The sequence below is a fragment of the Schistocerca piceifrons genome, chromosome 5, assembly GCF_021461385.2.
Source record: "Schistocerca piceifrons isolate TAMUIC-IGC-003096 chromosome 5, iqSchPice1.1, whole genome shotgun sequence".
Classification (NCBI taxonomy): Eukaryota; Metazoa; Arthropoda; class Insecta; order Orthoptera; family Acrididae; genus Schistocerca; species Schistocerca piceifrons.
In genome coordinates, this window is record NC_060142.1 from 336,092,740 (window position 1) to 336,119,127 (window position 26,388).

A 26,388-nucleotide genomic window follows, 5' to 3' on the forward strand; every position below is an offset into this window, starting at 1 on the left:
CTATTGTGTTTTATTAAATGTTCACACCTCTGCATTGGGCATTATAAACAATATCTTAAGCATTTCACATAATGCATCATCAAAGAACATCTGCTACCAGCTGATAACTCATACAAAAGATAATGTTGGGTATGACTTGGCTGTTTGACATTTTAGCATTAGTAGCAGTTATTATAGAAGCTGCACTAACACTTTCACTGTATCTTTACATGTGTAATGAGTGGTATGGAAAATATGAAATTAAGGTTGGGTAATAACAAATATGTGTTAACATAAAAATAAAAATAAAAAAGTGTTTTACACCCAGAGCCAGAAAATTACTGCCTACACTGGGAAATACAAGGTCACCACAAGTTGTACTTGATGTCCGTGAACTTTGTAAACAGGATGTAAGTCTCTGATTGGAGGCTCTTTTTTTCTTCCACCCCCTTCTTTCTTTGTCCCTTCTTCTCCTTCTCTCTCTGTCTCTCTATGTCTATCTATCTGATGATGAGTAAACATTTTTCTCATTCCAACAGATGTTTCAGATTGTGAAATCATCTGAAACAGTTGAAATAGCAGCAGTAAGTCCTTACATCCTGTTGCATTGATATGTTCATCAATCTTCCAGTTCATCTTTTCTAAACATATGTTTATACTTCATAAGTCTGTATTTGAAGAAATGTGTCTTTGAACTGATCTTTTATGAAGAAGACCTCTAATTTAGCAAATCTCATATTTTCTCCTTACGTGTAATTGCAAATGTATAATATACAATATTTTGAATTGTACATTTTTTTACATAAGGTCTTCATTTGTGTTTCAGTAGATCCCACAATGGATACAGGACCTGAGGCAGCTGGAAGCAATGACAATGAGACACAAATGAATAGAAAACTTGGGGAGAAGATTCACTATATAGTAACTAACATCACAGTAGAACCTCTGGCGATATTATACTGCATGCCACTGTTACTCACATCATTTGCAACTAGCAATTTAAATTTAGAAAAAGCCTGTCGTGTGAATCTTGAATACAACAGCACAGTGTGTGATGCAATAACTGCAAGAAATATAAGTGAGCTTAAAGAAGAGGAAACAAAAATACAAACTGTAGTTGCCAATATGCAAAATTGGAGAAACATTCTACGTTTCTCAGTTCCAGCAATTTTCATAATATTTATTGGTTCATGGAGTGACCGTACCAATAAGCGGAAGCCTTTGCTATTGTTTCCAATATTTGGAGAACTTTTATCTAGCATTGGACTTTTGCTATGCACCTACTATTACCTGGAGTGGCCTGTGGAAGTTGCAGGAGTGATTGAGGGCTTATTTCCAGCAGTTACAGGCAGCAATATGGTATTCACCATGGCTCTGTATAGTTATGTGTCAGATATTACAACAGAAGAAGATAGAACATTTCGCATTGGTATAATAAACATGGTTATTTTCTTGTGCTCATTAGTTGGACAATTCATTGGTGGTATACTCCTTGAAAAAGTTACATTTTATGGCATGTTTTCAATTGCTGCCATCTCATATGCCTGTGGCCTTATATATTGTTGGTTTTATGTTAAAGAAATACAAAAAGATACAATTTCTTTGACTGATAGAAACAAAAAAATCAATTTTTTTGACGTTGGTCTTGTGAGAGAAACATTTTTTATCTTATTCAAAAGAAGAGAAAACTATGAAAGACTAGTGTTGTGTCTACTAATGTGTGCATTTATATCATCAGCTGGTCCTCCCTTCGGTAAGTTAGCTGTATTAATTCTTTCTCTTTTTTGAATGAAGTAACTTCATTTGTTTTATCTTCTTACACTCAGACTCTGTTTTTAGGGGAGACAACACTTGCATATTTCTTCATGAGACAGCAGTTTGGTTGGGATGAAAAAGATGCCACTTACTTTTTTACATACAGTGCAGTTATTTCTTTCATAGGTGACTGATTTTTATATACTCTCTGACATCTGAAACATAAGTTATTTAGTTACAAAAATAGAAAAATACTCCTTTTTCTTTCTATTCCAGGAACACTTTTCACAGTAAGTGTGCTAAGCAAAATGGTTAAATTGAATGACTGCTTGATTGGATTAATAGTGAGCATTAGCAGACTGATTGCTGATTTTTGTTATGCTTTCACTTATAGAGAATGGCAGCTGTACTTGGGTGAGTTATGACAGATTATTCATGGTATGATACAGCATACTGATTATTTATAAAGATTATTAAGTTGCTTCAAGCAATTATTCTACCAGCGTGCTGTCATATTGATGGGTTAAAGTGTTTAGTAATTTTTAAAAGACTTTTGATCACTTGGTAACTCAGTCCATACTGCTTATCACACTTCTTATAAATATGTACAAATTAAAACTAGGAATATGCAGGCTACATTGCATTCTAAATTATTCCTCATGTTCCATAAATTTGACCATGAAGGAGAGCCTTCAAGGATGTAGAACAAGTCAAGGTTTACAGGCAAATCAGTGCAGACAGTTCCTATAAATCATACTAACAACAAATTCTCTTTGGTGCTAGTCTACACTCATTGCTAATTATAGGTTATGTTATCTGACTGATTCCAAATAGCACTATCATTTGACTGCATAGTGGAAGAATTAAATATAGAGTGGTGCAAAATGAATGCATAGATTTTAGTTGCATAGTACAAACCACTCTCCCTTCTTCTGCAACAGACAAAACTTCATTATCAGCAACTGATCCTGGGTGACATCATCACTTGTAATCTACCCCTCGCTCATGTTTATTTATTTATTTATCTATTTATTTATTCATCCGTAAACAAATTTCTTTGTATGGATGTCGTCATTTTACAGACATATGTACATTATTTTGTCACATAAGATAATGAAATACAAGCTATTTTATCATTGAATTACATAATGCAGAAGAACCTGCTTCAATCAAAAGAAATAGATCACAAGACTCCTCTAATACCTGTATGGGTAAATTACAATCTAGAATGTCCACTTTATAATAGATTAACCTGATTATGTATTTATGCCAATTTTATGCTGCATGAATTCTCTAATCGAGTAAAAACTATTTTTTAGTAATTATTCTTTAAGGAATGCTTTAAATTTACAGAGTACCTTTATGTTTTTGATTTCTTTGGCAATTTATTGTATATCTTGTCACCTTGGTAAAACACAGTGGTTTGGGTTTTAGTTTTATTCATTCTGTCTAGATACAAGCAATTACTGTTTCTGGTTTGGTGATAATGTATGTAGCTGTTTGTTAAATATTGCTCAATATTTTTGTGGATAAAAACTGTAGTTTGCAAGATATATTCACTTGGCATTGTCAGAATACCCCATTTTTTAAATAGCTCACTGCAGTGTGCTCTTTTGTGGCTCTTGCTCATTATTCTGATAGCTCGTTTTTGCAATCTGAACACATATTTCACATTTTGGGCATTTGCACCCCAGAATGTTATGCTGTAACTTATATATAGAATGTATGTGTGCAAAGTATGTCATTCTCTGGCTTGAACTATTGCACACAATGGCTAATATCCGTGAGACATAGCATGCTGTGCTAACTTTTTTCCCAAGCATCCTAATATGTTCATCCCATTTTAATTGTTGATCAACATAAATACCCAAAAATGTTGTGCTGGCTACACACTCTATGGTTTCATTTTGAACTTTACGTTTTGTCATATTCGTTTTTTTCTTTATATAATAGTTATGTTATTAGCCTTTTTCACGTCAAGGGTTACTTTATTGTTGTCATTTGTTGAGTGTCACTCACTTCATAATTAACTCTTTTAATAAGCTTCAAGAGGAGTAAGATTTAGGATAAACTTTTTTACTTCTTTTCTAGTAGTTGGCTCCATTTCTTCACACCTAGGAGCTGATTCTTGAAGCTGAAGATTTTTGATACTATAGGTTCTCATGGTTGCAATTGATATGACAAATTTTGAAAGAATTTCCTGCGAAGTTATTTCTGTTTCTGTAATTTTTATTCTTTCACATTTTTCTTTATCACACTGTCTTTACAATTTCCACTTCAAAATCGAAAATTGCATTGTTATTGCCAAACATAAAAACATGTACAATCACATCAGAGGCATGCCCACTACTAATCTATTCTGAAGTACTAACAATATTCCAAAAAATTTACAAATTTTCTTGACAAATGAATTTCCACCAATGTATATCATTATTTTATAAATGAACACAGAAGTAAATGTAATAAATATCATGTGATTGCACAATTAATAATAGGAATTTTAAGTGTGCCAGATATTTCATAATTTCAAATGCTTCTAAAAGAAACAAATAATTTTAACTGAACATACTACAGAGTTGGTACATATTGATTGTAACAACAAAAATGAAGTAATTTCTTTTTATAAATTTTAGCCTGAAATATAAAACATTATGTACAAAATCATATGCAATTCTTTTAAAAAACAGTTGAGATAATATTAACCTGTTTAAAAATGCGTAAATATTTTTTGGTATTGCCTACTTCTGTTGAGGAAAAGTAATGCTTGAGGAGGGTGTTCCTTTACAGTGCTAAACCTCACTTTTGCTTACACAGTTTTGTAGATAAGCAAAACTGTCACTACTGAGCAGCAGACAACCTGAAAAAATTGCATCATGAACCACTGCACAGCACTAAAGTGGCTGTGTGATGTGGAGTTTCCAAAGTGGGCATCATTGGGCTTTTTTTCAGCACAGCTCAAAGATTTCATTTATGATTCCCTGAAACTACGCTGTTTTATTTTTTAACCTAAAACTGAATGATCAGGATGCTTTGCCTCCTGCCATTTATCATTGATAGACTAACCATTTATTGTGGAGCTAACATTTATTTGATGAAAGTTTGATACAGAAATAAATAATTCGACTATGCCCTTTGATTCTTGTTGCTGTGGGGAACTAACTAAAGCTGGACCTCAGTAACACTACGAACCCCCATTCGGTACTCCCTAAGATGAAATCAATGTTGAAATACCTGCATACAGTGGCTTTCAGGTTTCTTCCACAAAATCTTATTACCACTCTCTCTAAATTCCTGAAAGTGATTTAAAACCAGATTTTACCTTGTCTGTAATTCATGGGTGCACTCACAGTTTGTGAGATTTGTCCTACAGACTTTACATCTGCAAGGTCAGCTGAATAGCTCAAATGAAATGTTGCTATATATCTTTCAATGTGCTACTCTCCTCCATGTTGAGAATTTGTATTATTCGCATGTCTTAGGTTTTATGTGGCACATATTTTAATGTCCCCTGGTGTCTTTCAAATAAATAAATAGGCCATTTGTTTGTTATATATCTCCGATTATTCATTTGTAGATTAATATCTACCCAATGTAGTGCACTACGCAATCTTCATCATTGTTGCACAATAGCTGAAGGTATAGAGAAAATTTATAAATACTTCCTTTACACATTTCAAGTGATTGTAGCATCAGATAGGTCTAAGGTCTCAGACAAACTCTCAGTATTAATATATCTACTTTAATGTAACTTCTACCCAATGTAGCACACTGCACAATCTTCATCATGGTTGGACAAAAGCTGAAGTTATAGAGCAAATTTATAAACACATCCTTTCAATGAGATACCCTCACTTCAAGTGATTTTAGCATCAGGTAGGTCTAACATCTCAACAAACTCCCAGTATTAATATATCATTACTTTAATGTGACTTTCTTACAACATGTGTTTGCAGAAAACAGTAGCAGTGTAAAAAACAGAACAGAAATTAATAATTCTTTTAAATAAATTACATACTGACATACCAGCAATTAATAATAGAAATATGCTTTTACACTGTAGGCAATTTGAATAGAGTGTGAATTTGGCACTTATCTAACAAAACTATATGTTAAAATTAGATTGCTTAAAGATGTGGCTTTTTCAATGCTGATCAATTAATTTAATACTGTAAAAATATAAACTGAATCTTGGTATTAAAATCAATACAAACCAGTTGTGTTTTGAAGTTGGAAATTATAATGCAGTTCATTTGTGACTTGTTTCAATAAATCCTCAATCCATACAGATTGACAAAATGTGGAATGTTTTCTGGGTGTTTTGTCACCTGAAATTTCCAGCAAGTTATTAATTCTCTGAAAGATAATTGCTTTTTGTAACATAAAATTTAGTAAACTATGTGTTACATGAATTTCAGTGTTGCTTCCATTATGTAATATTTTTGTAGGTTATTTATGAATTGTGGTCAATAGCAAACTAGATTGGGAGTCACTGTAATTTAAATTGCCTCACTATTTATTAGTATTAATTAATTTCATATTTTCAATCCTGGTAGAAATTTTGGCATTGCTAATTAGTAGAAAATAATTCAACTGTGATCCTGTTGAGTATATTAGAATATCATGGCTGTCACATATATAACTGCTGTGCCACGTACTTGTGTTATTCACCAAACAATAGCTTAAAGATATCAGCTGAATTGTCCAATACCCCTGACCTTGTGCTTTGGTTCTCGGCAATTGACCAGGCTGTAAAATGAATTGATTAATAGCATGAGGAAAACGTTAAAATATTCTGTTAGGATTCTATTCATATTGCACTATGGTGTAATTCTATTAATTTTGCCCAGATTTAAGTTTGAACTTTTTTATTTATGATTCTATCATTTTGATCTTACACAAAATGTATTTTTTTTTCAGAACCCCATGTATCAACAAACAAGTGTAAATAAAAACATATATTAATAATGTCACAGCTTTATTTATGTTACGACAGTTTTGATGTTACACAAAATGTAATTTTTTTTCAAAACTCTGTGTATCAACAAACAAGTGTAAATAAGAACATATATTAATGATGTCACAGCTTAATCATGAAAATTCAATGTGTGAAGTGTATCAAACATTCAAAAAGTGAGTAAATATCATCACTGGTATTAGAAGTTCTCTAAATCTGTTTAGAACCATACTTCCATTCAGCCGTCAAACTTCAATGTGCAATAACAGGTCTCCATACTGGCTATCCAGTTGTTCTAATAACACTCAATTTTTTTCTCTAGAGTGGTTATGAGCAAATTACATTCACAATTTCTGTGACAATACTCATAAATGTGCCTCCTAATATCATGTTGTATCTTCTTCCCAGGATAGTGTAGCAATTCGATGTGGCATAAACTCAACAAGTCATTGGAGTCCCCTGCAAAAATATTGAGCCCTGCTGCTTCTATAGCCATCCATAATTGCAAAAGTGCTGATGTAGGATTTTGTGCCACCACCAGCTTGCACAGTACCTTATTAACAACTTTGGTCTATGGCTTCATGGAGTCTGCATCACTGTCAAACCCTACCATCACCACTTACCAAATGAAATCATGGGTCTATGGCTTCACAGAGTCTGCATCACTGTCAAACCATACCATCATCTCTTACCAACTGAAATCATAACTCACCTGACCAGGCCATGGTTGTCCAGTCATCCAGAATCCAACTGATATGGTCACAAGCCCAGGAGAGGCACTGCAGGCAATGTCTAGCTGTTAGCAATGGCACTCACACAGTAGTCTTTTGCCACAGCCCAACATCAAATTTCACTGCATTGCCTTAACAGACACATTCATCATACATTCTACATTGATTTCTGCAGTTATATCACACATTGTTTCTTGTCTGTTAACTGACAACTCTCTGCTGCTCTTGGTTGTTACATGAATGCCATATACCACTGCATTGTCTATGGTGAAAGATATTGCCTGGAATGTGGTATTTTCAGCGCGCTTTTGACACTGTGGATCATGAAATATTGAATTCCCTAACAATTTCCAAAATGGAATGTCTCATGCATCTAGCTCCAACTACCATTTCACATTCAAAGTATGTTAATTCCCGTCATGCAGCCATAATCACATTGGAAACATTCTTGCATGAGTCACATGATTCCAAATGATGGCTCTGCTAATGCACTGCCTTTTTATACATTGTGCACGTGATTCTACAGCCATCTGTATATGTGCATATTGATATCCTATGACTTTCATCACTTTAGTGTATATCTTGGCATGTGGACTCCATAGTTCTGATCAGCAGCACTTAGCAGTACTTGGATGACTAGGCACAATAGTGGTGTGGGTATGTTCATTGCCAGCTCTACAACATATTATTTCTTGATGTTGACTACAATGTTGCTGAGTTGTGCTGCACTGGGGTGTGTATTGTTGCACTATTTTCATAGAGAATGTTTCAAAAATGAGTGAGGAAGTGGTTTTTCGACAAGTCAGAACAAACAGCAATCTCAGTTTCAATAACACAAAGTATTTAACTGACCATTACCTCCAATGTGCACATTGTTGTTTTGTTGAGCTCATAGACAATGGTTTGTGTTGTCTATTGGAGGTGGAGCTATTCTTCTCCCCCCCCCCCTGCCTCACCCCCCCCCCTCCTCTCCCCCACCTTCTGCTGCCCCACCCTCTGCCGCCCCACCGCACCTTATCATCTCCCTGCTCACTGAAACCCTCTCTCTTAATGCACCAAGTTACAGTTGGTGAGTAGTAACCTGGCCATGCTGGAGGAGAGGCTATTGCTTGGCACAAGCATTTAAGGCAGTGAAATGCAGATGAAACCGAAAGAGACAAAGAGAGTGTTGTCAGATTTATAATCTACATATACCATGCCACCACATATTGTTAATAAACTGGTTCATTTAAGCACATATTTTAGACAAAGATTTGAAAAGCTATGATGATCAACTGGTCAGTTGTGATTGATGGGTTGAGCACCCCTGCTCTAACCTATCACATTTTATGTCTTCTAATTCAGTGTATTTACCATTGTTAATAATATCAAATGACTTTTCAATCAGTTTAATGCTCACTTCAGAACTGTGATGTCTCACCTCTCCACAACAGTTTTCAACTGAAGTTTCTGTACTAATTGGTTTCTGGTTACTGTTAGGCATTCTTTCTTCAGAGTAGTTATAAAATATCTTTTGATACTTCTTTCATCAAGCTGGATATATTTGTTTTCTAATCACTGCCAGTTTTTCCCTACAGAATTTGCCACAAGACACCATTCCTAAATTTGTCCAAGTTTTGTACAGAAGCCTTCACTCTTTCCCATAGCAACATCTGGTTTTACACATAGTTCATTTTGGTTGGTATTTAAATGATCTTCATCCCTGCTATTATCATACACATGAGCAGAATTAGGCGTTTCTAACACAGGAGATTTTTGATAATCCATATCTTTGTTATGGTCTCCTACAACATCTGACAGCTTCAGAATATCTAAAACTTCATTTTCTTTGTCTTTAAACACCACTTCTTCACTTAAACATAGTAACCCACTTCTTTTCATTTTAAACTTCCATCTCTTCAGCATCTTTGTTTAACTTATTATTAAAAATATTTTCAACTTCTTACTTTTTGTTCGTAAAGTTTTCATTCAATTTGATGGTAATACTGTCTTCCTGTGCTCTTGGTTGACCTGTTTCTCTTTTAATAATATTCCAAATTGTTTTAATTTTATTATCAGAGTTGCTGATTTCAGACATGATACACATACTTCTGGATTTTTTAATAACTTTTCTTAATATAACACAGTAGTTTTTATAATGTTTGATAGTTTCTGGGTCACAACTCTTTCTTGCTGTCAGATACATTTCCCTTTTCCGGTTACAAGATATTTTTATACCCTTAGTAAGCCATGGTTTGTTACAAGGTTTCTTACGAGTATATTTAACTATTTTCTAGGGGAAGCAGTTTTCAAATGCATTTACAAAAATGTCATGAAATAAATTATATTTTAAATTGGCATCAGGTTCACGGTACATCTCATCCCAGTCTAACTGCTGTAGGCTTTCGCTGAAATTTGCAATTGTTAAATCGTTGACTGAACGTACTACTTTGGAGGACTGTTTAGTATTGCTGAATGGAGCTATGTCATATATTGTAACTAGCTTGCACCATGATCAGAAAGACCATTCTCAACAGGCTGAGCATTTATCTGGTTAAACTCATCTTGGTCTATAAAGAAGTTATCTATCAGTGAACTGCTATCCTTTACCACCCAAGTAGGAAAATCAATAACGGGTGTCAAATTGAAAGAACCGAGTAATACTTCAAGGTCATTTTTCCTATTACCCTCCTTCAGGGAATCTACATTGAAGTCCCCACAAATAATAATTTGCTTCCCCCTGTCTGACAGATAGCACAACAAGGAGTCCAAATTTTTCAGAAATAGATGAAAATTTCCTGATGGGGACCTATATACAGTTACAATTATAAATGTGCCTTTATTTAATTTAAGCTCACAGGCACATGCTTCTATATGTTTCTCTACACAAAACTTTTTTGTTTCTATACTTTTTGCACAATGATAACTTTTGACATATATGGCAACTCCTCCTTTCTCCATATTTTCTCTCATTACATGTGCAGAGAGCTTATATCCACTTACATTTACCTTATCCATATCAGTAACAATGTGATGCTCAGACAGGCATAGTATATCTATTTCATCCTCAGCTTCTAAATCTTCTAAACAAACCAGAAGCTCATCTATTTTATTCTTTAAACTCCCAATATTTTGATGAAATATACTTACATTATTTTTAATTATACTTTTATGAGAACCTTTCCTTATTCTAACATTTGCAGTACTCTCCTGTCTGAGTTTGTCATTGTGCTTAGACCTAGTTCCTATACCAGTGGTCACATGGTGTTCAGAGAGGCAGATTATGTCAACTGGGTTGGGTGACTTTAATTCATCAATGCAATTACCTAGGACTGAGATACAACTTGGTGGACATAAAATTTCTGGTGATTGGTGAAAATTTATAATTGATAGCTGTGATTGGTGATCCAGTGTGCTAGAATTGTTCTGTTTAATCTCTTTCCTAAACTGAAGATTTGTTTCAATCCTGACCTCTCGTAGAACTTGACAACTTTCTGTCTTACCTATCCTAAAAAAGGTGCTGCTCCAACACCTGTAACCACTGGTATTTTACCATTCATGGCAGTGCCTCCCCCCCTTAAATTTCCTGCTATTACCCCAGCCAGTTTCCCCTTCCCTTTCCTGTTGTAAATTTACTATGCTACAAACTGTGCTATACATACATTGTCAGCTAATGTATTTATTGTGTCCAATAGAGTCCCCTGGAAAACTTCAAAGCAGATTATCTCTGTAAATTCATGAAAAACATTAAGAACAACCAAATTCTCAGCACTTTTTAACCATGTTCCACATGCATGTTTCACTAAGGAACAACAAGCAGCCTTAGCCATTTTCATAGTGCGTGTTAACAGCATGACGATCAGAACACAACAGCACAGAGGCTGTGACTGTATATGATTTCTGAAATAAAAACTACATAGCTAAAGCTTGATTAAGAGATACGTCAATGGTTGTTAACACATTTGAGTATCATTAAGTTTCATTTAATGTAACTTAGTAATAATATACCTTCCAGGAGCATAACGCCACCAATGTTTGAGTGTTATGGCTCTGACCAATCATCTCATTTGTGTTTGTTTACATCAGGTTTATTCTTATGATGAACAGAGTATATCCATGGTCCCTGCACTAACATCATCATATGCTATCATACTGTGGACTGCCAATGGAGAGGTTCTCAGTTTAATGTGCTAATCCTTTCATCAGTAGGTTTAGAGGGTTACTGTGGTTGATTGTACTCTGTCCGCTGTCTGCTTGCAATTTCAGACACACCATTCATTTGTTTACTACGCCAGCCAGTCAGGCTCCAGCTCTCAATTGATATGATTTTTTTTGTCATAGTATATTTATTAAATTTTGTTCTTGTTTTTCTGTTCAAGAGTTTTAATCTTGCACTTTTGTAAGTGTAAATTCATTCAGTCTGTAGCACAGTGGTTACTCACTGAACAGCCAGGTACGTAGCTCATTAACGCATCAGTGTCAGTTGGTGAAACACCAGCAATGTAGCAACACGCATAGCTAGAATTCTATCTCGTTTTACAGTTTACTTCTTCAAACGATGGAAAATACAAGACAGAATGTAACAATATAATGAAAAGGATAGTTCCTACGCACCATTTAGTGGCGATGCTGAGTCGCAGAAAGGCACAACAAAAACATTGTTAAATTAACTTTCAGCCAACAACACCTTTATCAAAAATAGGAAACACACACACACACACACACACACACACACACACACACACACACACACACACATGGCTAGGATGTGTTCATGCTGTGTGTGGACACAGGAGATTGGTCAGTCGCCTTCAGACTGCTGTCTTGGAGTGTAGCAGTGGCAGAGAAAGTGGCGCATTGCATGAGATACCTCAGGTGCCACTTGTTTCGCCCATGGGCTCTGCTTCCAAGGCACCTCCTAGTATACCCGACGTAGGGGGGGGGGGGTCTGCTCTCACAGCAGGGTGAGTGGCGATTGGTAATACATTCATGTTGCTCGAGGTCGAGGGCCAATGTGGAGACTGGCTGCCTGGCCTTGCTCATTCACCCTGTGAGCAGACAGGCTGCTCCTTCAGCAGGATCCAAGGAGGCATGTGGAGAGAGGGGTTTACTAGTTATTGGGAGCTCCAGTGTTAGGAGCCACTTAGACAGATATAATTCAGGGCTGGAAAGAAAGCCAATGAGCACTCAGTATGTCTGCCAGAGGTTCTCATCCAAGCTGTGGGGATGGCCTTGCATATTGCTTTTGAGCATGTAGGATACAGTCGTCTGCAAGCTGTGGCTCTCGTCAGCACCAACAGTAACTGTCACATAGGTTCTGAGGCAATTCTCAGTTCATATAGGTATGCTATAAGAATAGTTTGTAAAGCTGATAGCAAAATGTCATGCAGAAGCCTCTTTGGGTTCTAGGTATTCTTACACTCACATGCCAATAAATATACTGCTTAGGAGCAGTGGCATTTTTCAAAACAGATTTCTTTCTTCTAGCATACATAGATAAAGTAATCTACAAGTAATTATCATAAGCATCAGTTTGAGTAGAAAACTAGTACTTACTAAAATTTTGCAATGGAAAAACATAAAATAACAAGGTGATCTGACATCAGAAAAATGTCAGATTGCTTCATTATTTGGTGTTTCTCCAACGTGAAATTTTAGTGAGTACTAGTTTTTATTCTTTTTGCTATGTTTTATGATATATCTGATATTTCCACCTCTTTGTGGGGATCTAGTCTCTGTATGATGTGTAATTTTGACATTATGTTTCTGGGTTTGTAGTTATTGCTCTAACATTGTCTTCAGGTTACATGTATTTCTGAAGAAGATGAATTTACATCTGCTAGAACCATGGTAAAAGTTTGAATAAAATCACATTTTGTTGTGACTGGTTAGCTGCTTTGAATATATTTACTGTACATGGAATTTATGAATGTATCAAATAGTTCATTTCCTTAACTTTATTGACAAGTAGGCTACTACATACAGTAAAAGATGAGCTATTGGTCAGTTCTATTACAAGTGCCACCTCTCTGATGTCTCCATCCATGGCTCTGCCCATATCAAGCCCACTAACCATCAATACTACTTGCATTTTCATAGGTATCTTCCCTTCCACACCAAAAAATTTCTCGTAGATAGTCTCACAACATGTGGAATGCACGTCTGCAATAACAAGAATCCTCTTGTTCAGTATACTGAAGGGCTCTGTAAGCCCTCCACAGACATGCAGTATGTCCAAAACCTAGTCCACAGATAGCCTTTGACTGTTTAACATTGTGCCCAGAAATGAGAAACATCCTATACACCCACAATCCTTCATACCCTTCCCAAAGTGGTATCTTGCTGCCAGTCCAATTTATGCAATACCCTAATCTTTTCTATACAAGCTCAGCTGCAATATGCATACTAACCACAAGTCCACCCAAATGAATGGCCACTTCCAAACTGCTGCTTGACTGTTCAAGGTTTAGCTTTGCCTACTTAAAACCTCACTCTGAATATCTAATTTGACGTTCAATTGTGTGATTACTGAATCTAACTTAAGACTTTCATCACTTAGTTTTGTCTTAATGAAGCATTTGGAGCATTTAAACCTGCTCTTTGAGCATCTAACTTCATATACATCTACATGACAACTCTGCAATTCACATTTAAGTGCTTGACAGAGGGTTCATCAAACCACAATCATACTATCTCTCTACCATTCCACTCCCGAACAGCGCGCGGGATAAACAAACACCTAAACCTTTCTGTTTGAGCTCTGATTTCTCTTATTTTGTTTTGATGATCATTCCTACCTATGTAGATTGGGCTCAACAAAATATTTTCACATTCAGAAGAGAAAGTTGGCAACAGAAATTTCGTAAATAGATCTCGCCGCGATGAAAAAAGTCTTTGCTTTAATGACTTCCATCCCAACTCGCGTATCATATCTGCCACACTCTCTCCCCTATTACGTGATAATACAAAATGAGCTGCCCTTTTTTGCACCCTTTCGATGTCCTCCTTCAGTCCCACCTGGTAAGGATCCCACACTGCGCAGCAATATTCTAACAGAGGACGAACGAGTGTAGTGTAAGCTGTCTCTTTAGTGGACTTGTTGCATCTTCTAAGTGTCCTGCCAATGAAATGCAACCTTTGGCTCGCCTTCCCCACAATATTATCTATGTGGTCTTTCCAACTGAAGTTGTTCATAATTTTAACACCCAGGTACTTAGTTGAATTGACAGCCTTGAGAATTGTACTATTTATCGAGTAATCGAATTCTAACGGATTTCTTTGGGAACTGATGTGGATCACCTCACACTTTTCGTTATTTAGCGTCAACTGCCACCTGCCACGCCATACAGCAATCTTTTCTAAATCGCTTTGCAACTGATACTGGTCTTCGGATGGCCTTACTAGACGGTAAATTACAGCATCATCTGCGAACAACCTAAGAAAACTGCTCAGATTGTCACCCATGTCATTTATATAAATCAGGAACAGCAGAGGTCCCAGGAAGCTTCCCTGGGGAACACCTGATATCACTTCAGTTTTACTCGATGACTTGCCATCTATTACTATGAACTGCGACCTTCCTGACAGGAAATCACGAATCCAGTCGCACAACTGAGACGATACCCCATAGGCCCGCAGCTTGATTAGAAGTTGCTTGTGAGGAATGGTGTCAAAAGCTTTCCAGAAATCTAGAAATACGGAATCAAGTTGAGATCCCCTGTTGATAGCGGCCATTACTTCGTGCGAATAAAGAGCTAGCTGTGTTGCACAAGAACGATGTTTTCTGATACCATGCTGATTACATATCAATAGATCATTCCCTTCAAGGTGATTCATAATGTTTGAATACAGTATATGCTCCAAAACCCTACTGCAAACCGACGTCAATGATATAGGTCTGTAGTTCGATGGATTACTCCTAATACCCTTCTTAAACACTGGTGCGACCTGTGCAATTTTCCAATCTGTAGGTACAGACCTATCGGTGAGCGAGCAGTTGTATATGATTGCTAAGTAGGGAGCTATTGTATCAGCATAATCTGAAAGGAACCTAATTGGTATACAATCTGGACCTGAAAACTTGCCCGTATCAAGCGATTTGAGTTGTTTCGCAACCCATAAGATATCTACTTCTGAAAAACTCATGCTAGCAGCTGTTCGTGTTTCAAATTCTGGAATATTCGATTCATCTTCCCTGGTGAAGGAATTTTGAAAAACTGCGTTCAATAACTCCGCTTTAGCGGCACAGTCGTCGGTAACAGTACCTTCGGCACTGCGCAGCGAAGGTATTGACTGCGTCTTGCCGCTTGTGTACTTTACATACAACCAGAATTTCTTCAGATTTTCTACCAAATTTCGAGACAATGTTTCGTTGTGGAACCTATGAAAGGCATCTCGCATTGAAGTCCGTGCCAGATTTCGCGCGTCTGTAAATTTTAGCCAATCTTCGGGATTTCGCGTTCTCTTGAACTTCGCATGCTTTTTCTGTTGCCTCTGCAACAGCGTTCGGACCTAGTTTGTGTACCATGGGGGATCAGTACCATCTCTCACCAATTTATGAGGTATGAATCTCTCAATTGCTGTTACTACTATATCTTTGAATTTGAGCCACATCTCGTCTACATTTGTGTAGTCAGATCGGAAGGAATGGAGATTGCCTCTTAGGAAGGCTTCTAGTGACACTTTGTCCACTTTTTTAAATAAAATTATTTTGCGTTTGTTTCTGGTGGATTTGGGAGAAACAGTATTGAGCCTAGCTACAATGACCTTGTGATCACTAATCCCTGTATCAGTCATGATGCTCCCTGTCAGCTCTGGATTGTTTATGGCTAAGAGGTCAAGTGTGTTTTCGCAACCATTTACAATTCGCGTGGGTTCATGGACTAACTGCTCGAAATAATTTTCGGGGAAAGCATTTAGGACAATCTCGGAAGATGTTTTCTGCCTACCACCGGTTTTGAACAAGTATTTTTGCCAACATATCGGGGGAAGGTTGAAGTCCCCACCAACTATAACCGTATGAGTTGGGTATTTATTTGTTACGAGACTCAAATTTTCTCTGAACTGTTCAGCAACTATATCATCGGAGTCTGAGGGTCAGTAGAAGGAGCCAATTATTAACTTAGTTCGGCTGTTAAGTATAACCTCCACCCATACCAATTCGCACGGAGTATCTACTTCGACTTCACTACAAGATAAACCATTACTGACAGACACAAACACTCCACCACCAATGCTGCCTAATCTATCTTTCCTGAACACCGTCTGAGACTTCGTAAAAATTTCTGCAGAACTTATTTCAGGCTTTAGCCAGCTTTCTGTGCCTATAACGATTTCAGCTTCTGTGCTTTCTATTAGCACTTGAAGCTCAGGGATTTTCTCAGCATAACTACAACAATTTACAACTACAATTCCGACTGTTCCTTGATCCAGGCACGTCCTGTATTTGCCATGCACCCTTTGAGATTGCAGCCCACCCCGTACTTTCCCGAGGCCTTCTAACCTAAAAAACCGCCCAGTCCATGCCACACAGCCTCCGCTACCCCTGTAGCTGCCAGCTGAGTGTAGTGAACTCCTGACCTATTCAGCGGAACCCGAAACCTCACCACCCTATGGCGCAAGTCAAGGAATCCGCAGCCAACATGGTCGCAAAACTGTCTGAGCCTCTGATTCAGACCCTGCATTTAGTTCTTTTCTTAAAGAAGCATTTCAATCACTTTGTTCTTTTCTTAAAGTCGTTGAATCTGCTCTCTGGGCTTTAAGTAAATTCACTACCTCAGACCAGTCTGGTGCCTCCTTACTCACTGTCATAGTCATGGCTGGTTCTGAAGTTTCCCCTGTTTTTTGAATGCTATCCATATCCCTATTGATTTTTGACCTAGTGATCATCTAAAACAACTTCACCTCTAAATGTACTAGCTACAGTTCTATAGCCTTTGAACAGTTTCCTCTTTTCTTAAAAATAAATTTTCTACTCAAATAATTATTGTTGTTCACTCACCCAACGTAAAGTTTTATGCTGCATCAGCAAGCAGGTATAGAATTGGCACTGGTGAATTGCACAGGCACCAGCAGCATCGCACGTTGGTTGCAGCATCACTGTCGGCAAGTGGTCATGAAGTCAGTAACGGTGAACGGCACCCATTGCAGTCAGCAACGGTGGTGGGTTACTGCATTGGCATTGGCTGGTTACTGCATCAACATTGGTGGTAGGTTACTGCATCAACGTCGGTGGCTGGTTACTGCGTCAGCAGTGGCTGGTTACTGCATTAATGTGGGTGGCTGGTTACTGCGTGTCTGAGAATTGCTTCCTCCCAACATCCAAATCTTCTTAATTGAAAAGTTGAGATCTTCCCTCTGTTCTTTTGATGTTATTACCTTCTCCTGTCTTATATTGTGTTGCATTCACAACTTTCTTCCTTTGGTTCAGTAGACACAACGCAATTACTCGAAACAGTTTCTCAATTTCTGTTATGCCTGGTTGCTATGGCAACTTCTTCCCATTTTTGGCTTCCAATTTCCCTTTCTCTTCGAGTTCTGTCACTTGATCACTAGGTTCTAACGTTTTCTTGGACAAGAAGAGACAGTGCTGTGTTGGGTTGCATGACTCACATGTCTTTCCACTTTACTCATACGTTGTGTGTGCAGCTGCTCCTCTTCTTTGGGTCATCAGCTACATCACTCTCACCGTTTAATTCTTCTCCAAAGACTGTCAGGTTAAACGGAATAATATTAACCAATTCTCTGTTCTTGAAATAAATCATGTACTCATAGAATCCTTTCAGTTCAACAACAATATATTTTCAACTCTCATCCCCAAAGTAACATTTATTCTGTACAAGCTCCAGCAAGCCAACTGTTTCCAAGATAAATGTCAGAATCGACAAATAACATACAATTACATATGTGCTGCCTCATGCAGAGCCAAGACATAAAGTAAGAGTCACTATACAATACATGGTTTATCTGTCTCTGTAACAATCCTCATGAAACCACAAACCACAGATCATTATACAAACACTCTTTGACTTTTTTATATAAATTGCAAGGCAATGCTGGTAACCACTTGTTGGATCTGCCCATCTGACGCAGCTCCTGGTTTCTCATGACAGCTGTACCTCCTGCACACACAGATATGTGTGTTGCAGTAGAAAGGCTCTCTCACCCTTGTCATTAAAATATATGGTGTTCGAGACAGTGGAGAGCCAAGTGTTTCTAGAATTTACCCCAAAATTCTCAAAGCACTACACTATGTATGTAATATAATGCATCATGCCAGTAAAGAAACATGATGTCATCTCGCATGTGGCACAAGCCATCACATCATCCAACATGGCATTTGTCATGTCACGTGAGGCAACACAATGTGTTATTAAAATTTAGGATGTATGTGTCCCCACTCTGGAATACTTACTATTATAGATGCACCCTCACTCTTGGATACTTCCTATTGTAGATGCATCCCACTCTCTAGAAGTACATAAATTTGTGTCTGTTTGTTCTTACACCCCTCACCATACATGTAAAGGGGGGTGGGTTTGTCAGAGAAATTGTCCCCAAGTGAAAACAAATCAAATCAATCCCCCCCACTCACACACACAAAGATATCAAAAAGCTGTTTTAGCATCCCTCAAAAACAAATCCAACCCCAAAAATTTTATCACTCAAGAAAAACTTTTTTTAGCTATTACATGTATGCTCTTCAGCCATATGATGTGATATATTGTTTACTATGTCTGGTGAATGTTCTGGATTTTTTTTCTTTTTTTTCCAGCATCACAGACTTTTTAGCGTGTAAATTGCAAGATGCAGATTACCAACACCTTACAGCTAAGACAGCTGACTATGCTGGGAAAGTAGGGCTAACTCTGAAAATGCATGAATATGTCAACATGTCTCGATTTAAATACCTTCAAAGATGCCAGATAAGTTGAAAAGCTAGTTCCCTTCTTTTACATCCACAATTCTCCCCAGGATATACTCACTTTTTTTGTGCTATGATAGGAGCATTTTTCAGTCTGGCTCCTAAATTTTGCTCTACCATAATTTTGACATTAGATCATCACAGCTTGGCAATTGATGTAGATTTTGGTTGAATCGGGTGATGACCATTTTGGTATAGGTTTTTTTATTGTCTTTTGAACCATCTTTATTATATCAAGGCAACAGATAAAGCTTTCCCAAAACAACAAGACAACCTTTAATTACATGTATTTACAGGTCTTAAGTTCCTTTTCTCCCCTTTCTGTAACTATTTGAATATCGTACTGAAACTAAAACCCTCTGTAAACTTTGACGAAGCCAATTGTATGAAAAATACTGAAAGACTAATAAAAATATTCTATTCTATTTTATTCTATTCTGCCTTCTTTTAAAATTTATCTGATTCAGACAACTGAAACATAGAAGTGGCATGTGTAAAAACAAACTCTCAAAAAACTTGTTTTTTGCAATAAAATCCAAATGAAGCTAAAGTTTTGAAAGTAAGTTTCAATTTTATCATAATAATGCATTTTTTGTTCATTTGATTTGCTTTAAACTGTTTCCACGCATTCAGTCCATGTAAGAATGAATTTTACATTCTACATTTAGCTCTATTTTAAATCATCATGTCTCAACAATGGATAAAAATCACTGAATTTAAAAAAAAAAATCTGGTTTGACTTTACCCATTTATCTATCTTCACGCAAAATTTGGACCAGTTCATACATGTTTAAAGAATAGAAGTGGCGTGTATTTTTTGCATATTTTTTCATATAAAATCAGAACGATACACATGCAAATGATGCCGCTAGATGAGCGTTAATTTCAGCCCAAATAAAATCTTTTGCCAAAGGAATTAACTGATTTGCACAATTTGCCTAGGCATCAGCTTTGATTTGTTATTCAAACCTTGCTTAATATACTGTAACACAGCCACAATATGACAGTTGTTTGAATGGCCCTTGGTCTGCGCTAAACCAAAAACTTCTTACTCCATGTTCCAAGCTCAAATAGGTACGAAACACCAAGTCCCCCTCACCTCAAACTGTGATACTGTGTGTGGCCTTTTCACTTATATTTGTTACAGCACATATATGCTGTAATGATAGAGTATTCGTAAATGGGTTAATGATTCCCAGTTATCTTCTCCCTGTGTTCTGAGTGATGGTCTTTTTTGTTCTTCCTGTTTGAACTCCAGCCAGCTGATCTGCAGAGTGTGGCATTCCATACTATACATCATCATCATCATTATTAGTGTTCTGCCAAAAGGCAGGTTTTCACATGGTAGTTCTCCAGGCTATCTGGTCTTCTGCCATCCTCTTCAGGTCCACATAATTTCCTCTTCCCTTTATGTCATCTATCATCTTGTATCTCCTTCTTTCTCTCAGTCTTCTCCCACAAACTAGTCCTTCCAAAGCATCTGCCAGCAACCATTCCCTTCCTAATGAATGTCCCAACCAGTTCTTTTTCGTTTCTCTTATAACCTTCAGCAGACATCTTCTCTATACAGCCAGGGAAATATTCATGCACCTTTTTAATTAATTAAATAACTATAAGCAAGTTGATGTTAATTTTTCCTGCTGTTAAAGACAATAAACTTTGAATACATTATATTTGTGTGTGTGTGTGTGTGTGTGTGTGTGTGTGTGTGTGTGTGTGTGTGTGTGTGTGTGTGTGTGTGTGTGTATGTGTTGATATGTGTTTCAATCATTGTAGTCATACAACAATTTTATCAGTATAATGTGCAATCACTCATGCTAATGTTCAGCACACATAAATATTTTCACTGAGCCATGTATCATTTTTGTAAACAAGCTGATTCTTTTCATGTCATGATCTACTATCTACGTTTCATACTATTAATTATCTGGTCAAAACTGCGTATGGTCAATACAACATTGTACATTAGTGACCAACTGAATGAGAGAGTGCAGTTTTTAACACACTTACCTCAATTTGGGATGGTAGTGTTTGCTCTGTTGAGCCATCTTGGTTTAAGTTTTGTGTGGTTTTCCCCGATCATTTCAGGCAAGTTGCTGGGATGGTTCCCACCTCAAGGCCACAGCTAATTCCATGTCCTGTTCTCACAAAACAGTTTTATATATTACATGTGTACCTATATTGGAGCTATCTATTTTCACTGAATCATAATGACAAATCATATATCATTGTGAGATGATCCCAGGGTGAATAAATAAATATATTGAGCTACTAACTGTTGTATCTCATTGTGTACAAATACAAGCTGTTCTTCATGTGCACATAGTCAAGTATTACCACACAGAGCTTGAATTACATTTCAAACTGATTGGGAACATGTTCACAAATGGAACAAGCCAGGAGATCACAGTTCACAATTTCACCCCAGAGGCTGCATGTCAATAAATTCCATAACATCTGGTAAGTTCATCATAAGAAATAAATCGTTTCCAAACCAAAATACAACTCCAGTGCAAAGTAGTCGAAAAATACTAGTGTGGTTCATAAAGTAGTGCTTCATTTAAGTATGTGAGCTTGCTTTCTAGTCACAGTGCATTCTTACTTAAAGTGACAAAGTACCAAAGAATTTGCTGATCTGAGCTGTGCCTTTTGGTAGCCTCTACTGCCATATGGCTCCATGACTATGCTCAGCTTCTGTCAAGGCAATTAATCAAGTGTATTGCCTTCTTGTGAAATATCCTCGTTGATACTTGGTTGGGCTACTCAACCAGCTAAGACGCAGCTGCAAGGAAATGGATTAAATTATAGGACACAATAAAACAAATATCATGAATAAGGATACAATAACTATTAACCCAAATTAATGTGACCAACTTTACTCTAGTTGTGTCTCAAAAGTTAATCCCTAAATATTTTACACAGTTGGCAGGAAAACTACTGCTTTGCAAAAAAGTGCTGCTCGTCCAGTTACAATATTCAGCTGCTGTGTATGTACTACTGATAACTTAAAATTTATATGATAATAATAACAATTGTCAAAGGATAACATCTATGAATCTAAACAGATAATTTTAAAAAGGTTTGGTTAATAAAGTGTACATTATTTATGAGTAAGGAGAGAATTTTAAATTCCCAGTTTCAGTTCATCAGCAGCTTGTTAAAAATGTTTAAATCATAATATAGAACCTTGTTCTGAACTGCAAATCAAGTTTGCTAGGAATTTATTTTTGTGTCTTATATTGTTGCTATTATTTGTTATTAGTTACTTTAATAATCAAAGAATATATCCAGTGGGAAATTAGAGTAAGTCTGAACATGATTTCGAAGTTTTTCGAAGCAGCATGCCCATATAAAATTTTTTGGCATTCGGACTGTATCACATTGGAGTTAAAACTTGATCTTTCAAATACTATCTGTCAGCATCTTGTTCCTCAGGAGATGGATGTCTGATGAAAGGGAAGTCTGACACAAATTACATCAAATCTGAGTTGAATTTCTTGGTAAATGTAGGTGAAACACATCCAGCCACACAAGAAGGCAAATCTCCAACATTCCTTCCATTCTGCAGACTGACCTCAAGCATGGTGGGGCAATATCACACAAATATGGTATCAGACCAGTATTCCAACCTTCATGGAAATTAAGGGTTTGGTACATCCAATGAGAGACATTCTGGGCTTGAAAGTACCTGTTGTCTACAATGTGCAATGTGAATGTGGTGAAAATTATGTATGGCAGACAATCTGCACCATAGCTGAGCCACACTCTCGATATAGGCAACAAATCAAGTATAGAAATCTTCAGAATAGCAGCCCAGTGAGGGAGGGAGGCATGCTGGCACAATCCTTCATTTTTTCATCTGAATCATGCCCTCCAGGTGATGTCACGCTGCAAGTAGAAGTTAGAAAACTTTAGTCTGCCTAGTAAAATTAAATGGTCTGTACTGGTGGTTTTTTTTTTTTTTTTTTTTTTTTTTTTTTTTTTTTTTTTTTTTTTTTTTTTTTTTTTTTTTACAAACAATGTCTTTGATAAAACCTCTCATGAAGAAATCATATACTGAGAGAGCCATCTAATAGGATATCCATATTGTATGTTGTATATTAAGCACAATCAGTTTACTATCCTGTTAGGAGTCAGTGTAATTCTATCTGAAATTTGTGTACTGCTATTGTGAAGTCATTCAGTAATGAATTAACTTTTGTTCATCCATCTCCACCATGACTTGTAATATTAAACAGTGTTTCAATACTTCGCAATAGACACTTCCCTTCATAGTTCTCTCACTAATGAAAAATAGCTGAAACATTTATCACTTAGAACTGGTACAAAATTTATTTATGTTTGCCCTATCACATTTGTTCTCCAAAATACTTCAATTTTTCCAAGGTTTGAATGTCTGGATATTATGCCTAGTTAATTTTTCTGCTAAATGAAATACAATGTTATCAAGAGTTGTTCCAATAAACTACATTCTGTATAGTAATGGCATAAAATTTTCATAAAATATATATCTCTTTGTAGGATCACTAGGTTACAGTTTGTGTAATGAAATGCAGTCAAATGCCAGTTGCAAAAATTCAGATTTTAATAGATCACCTATTTATGGTCAGTGTAGCATAAACTGTAATATTATGAAATCAGCCAATAAATTAATTTTCCCTCTAAGTTGTTAGCTTAACTCAAATTATTAAACAAAATATTTGTGAGGTATAACAATAGTGATCCAGAAAGCTGGGAAAACTAAATCTGGCAGCATAATCCTCTATTTGAGTAAACCTGAACAGATAATATCATGATATTCAGATCTATTTTCTACAAAAATTAACAGTTTGGCTGATGTGGTATCTTCCTACAAATCTTCCAAAAGGGAGAAATTTACAACTATATAAATTACTGTAGCAATTCTGAATGTGTACCATTTTTGATTAATTCACATCCCTTAATATTTTTTTATTGTTATCTCTTTTTATAGAGCCAGAATATAATTTTTATTTTTCAGTTTTTGTATGTAAATTGTACCTTGCTGTGAAGTTACTCTGTTACTTAAAATAAACTACATTTTTTTACATTTTATTACAGCTCAGACAATTGATCTACTCACTGGTGCAGGTCTCATTCCAGTTCGATCTGTTGTTTCAAAGATTGTACCTTCCGATGAGATTGGTAAGAACTGTATTACAACATTGGAACTAGAAATTTAGAAATAGTCTTTGTGACTTAATTTAGTTCACATTAAATTTTAGTTAATGGATTATGGATTGATAAATAATTTTGAAATAAAGTGTAATGAGAGTGTCAGAAAACAGGATTTCAGCTAATGCCCAGAAATGAAAAATTTCCTACCAAAACCCCTTCCATCTATTTTACCACCCAACCAATCTATAATGTACTGCAAGTCATCATTATGCTACATACTCTCCCAACCAAATGCCAAAGGGACTATATTCCTGTAGAAGGCCCAGGTCAAGATCTGTTCTATTCAGCCATCCACCACACCCCATTCCCATCATGTCACAGGTATACCATACCCTTCCAGAGGCAGGGCCACTTGTGGAAGCAGTCATATTGTACACCATCTCTACCATAACTTTTTATCAAACTTTTATTGCAGTTCATCAACTAAATGTTTACAAGAATCAATGGCAATCACCCAACAGAGCCCAACAGTAGAGTTGACAACCCAATGGCAGAACACACTGCTGAATCAACATACTCATCTTAATGGCTGCTTCAAAGCCTGTGCCACCTGAATCCTCCTCCCCCAATACCAGTTTCTCTGAATTACATAGAGCTTCAGTATGTGCCACATGCAACTCCCCTTGGCTACACCAGACAAACCTCAAGGATGCCATATCCTTATCACATTGGCTTGCTGACTCTCTCCCTTTTTGCTCTCAGTAATACTTCCCTCATGCAACTCCCCTTGGCAACACCAGACTAAGCTCATGGGTGCTATATCCCTTTCTCATCGGCTCCCTCTTTGTTGTCAGTAATACTTCCCTCCAACCCTCCCTCCCTCTTCCACCCTTTTCCTGCATTTGCCATCTCCATCTGGCATGGCCTCCCACTCCAGTGAAGTGGCAGTACCAGTACAGTATCACTGGCTGGGGCAATGTAGCTATGCATGTGATAATGTGTGCCTGTTGATATATGTATGTGTGTTTCACACATTGCTCTGAATAAGGACTACACCTAAAAGTTTTGAAATGTTTTCAGTCTCTTTTATGTCCCTATGGAGCACTAAACAACATAATTGTTATCTTTACTCCTTCCACTGTTTATGTTACAGAACAGTTATTTCAGATGGATAATATGATAAGAATAACTGCTTAAATACCTCTATGTTCAATGTAATTAAACAAACCGTCTGTCTGTAGTCCTTACAGGAGGGATATATAGGAGGCTGTAGAATATGCCTAGAGTTTCACTGAAGTCTTGTTTTTGAAACTTTGTAAGTAGGCTTTCATGGGATAGTTGATGTGTGTTTTCAAACACTTGCTAATTCAGGTTCTCCAACATATTTGTGATGTTCAAGCAAAGATCATTTGTGGCACATTTCTTTGTATATGTCCTGTGTCCAACATTAGTCTTGTTTCATCCTACATGCTTGAGCAGTATTCTACAGTGGGTCACATGAGTGTTTTGTAAGCAGTATCTCTGTAGAATCATTGCATTTTCCTAGTATCTTACAAATGTAGTACTGTCATCCACCACTTTTACCTACAAATCAGCCTGTGTGACCATTCTATTTCATATCCCTATGGATTGCTACAGCCAGCTGTTTGTGAGAGCTGAGTGGTTCCAATTGTGACTAATTCACATTGTATCTATATGATACTATGTATTTGTGTTGTGTAAAGTGCACAGTTTGACATTTCTATACTTAAAAATAAAAATTGTCACACTTTGCACGAAACCTGCATGTTCTTTCAATCACTGGGCATAGGTTTTTGTTCGAGAGATCTGTTCTGTTAAAAGGGGAGCTTACTGAGATGAACATCCTGTATAGAATCTGACAGATATTCCACTAGGCCCTAAAGCCTTGCTTAATTTTAGCTATTTTAACT

At 36.7% G+C, this 26,388-nt stretch overlaps 1 protein-coding gene across 7 annotated transcripts in view; it reads left to right on the top strand.

The window, feature by feature from the left end:
• The window catches only part of LOC124798095 (proton-coupled folate transporter-like), a 263,038-nt gene that overhangs the window by 185,233 nt on the left and 51,417 nt on the right, over positions 1-26,388 (top strand). For 3 of the 7 annotated variants that reach the window (XM_047261343.1, XM_047261342.1, XM_047261339.1), the window contains exons 2-5: positions 809-1,732; positions 1,819-1,920; positions 2,011-2,148; positions 24,401-24,484. In XM_047261343.1, the coding sequence (XP_047117299.1) occupies positions 809-1,732; positions 1,819-1,920; positions 2,011-2,148; positions 24,401-24,484 (1,248 nt within the window). Of the gene's footprint in view, positions 1-180; positions 564-805; positions 1,733-1,818; positions 1,921-2,010; positions 2,149-24,400; positions 24,485-26,388 lie in introns of those variants that run through there. The other 4 variants (XM_047261341.1, XM_047261340.1, XM_047261344.1 and 1 more) reach the window with 3 other exon arrangements.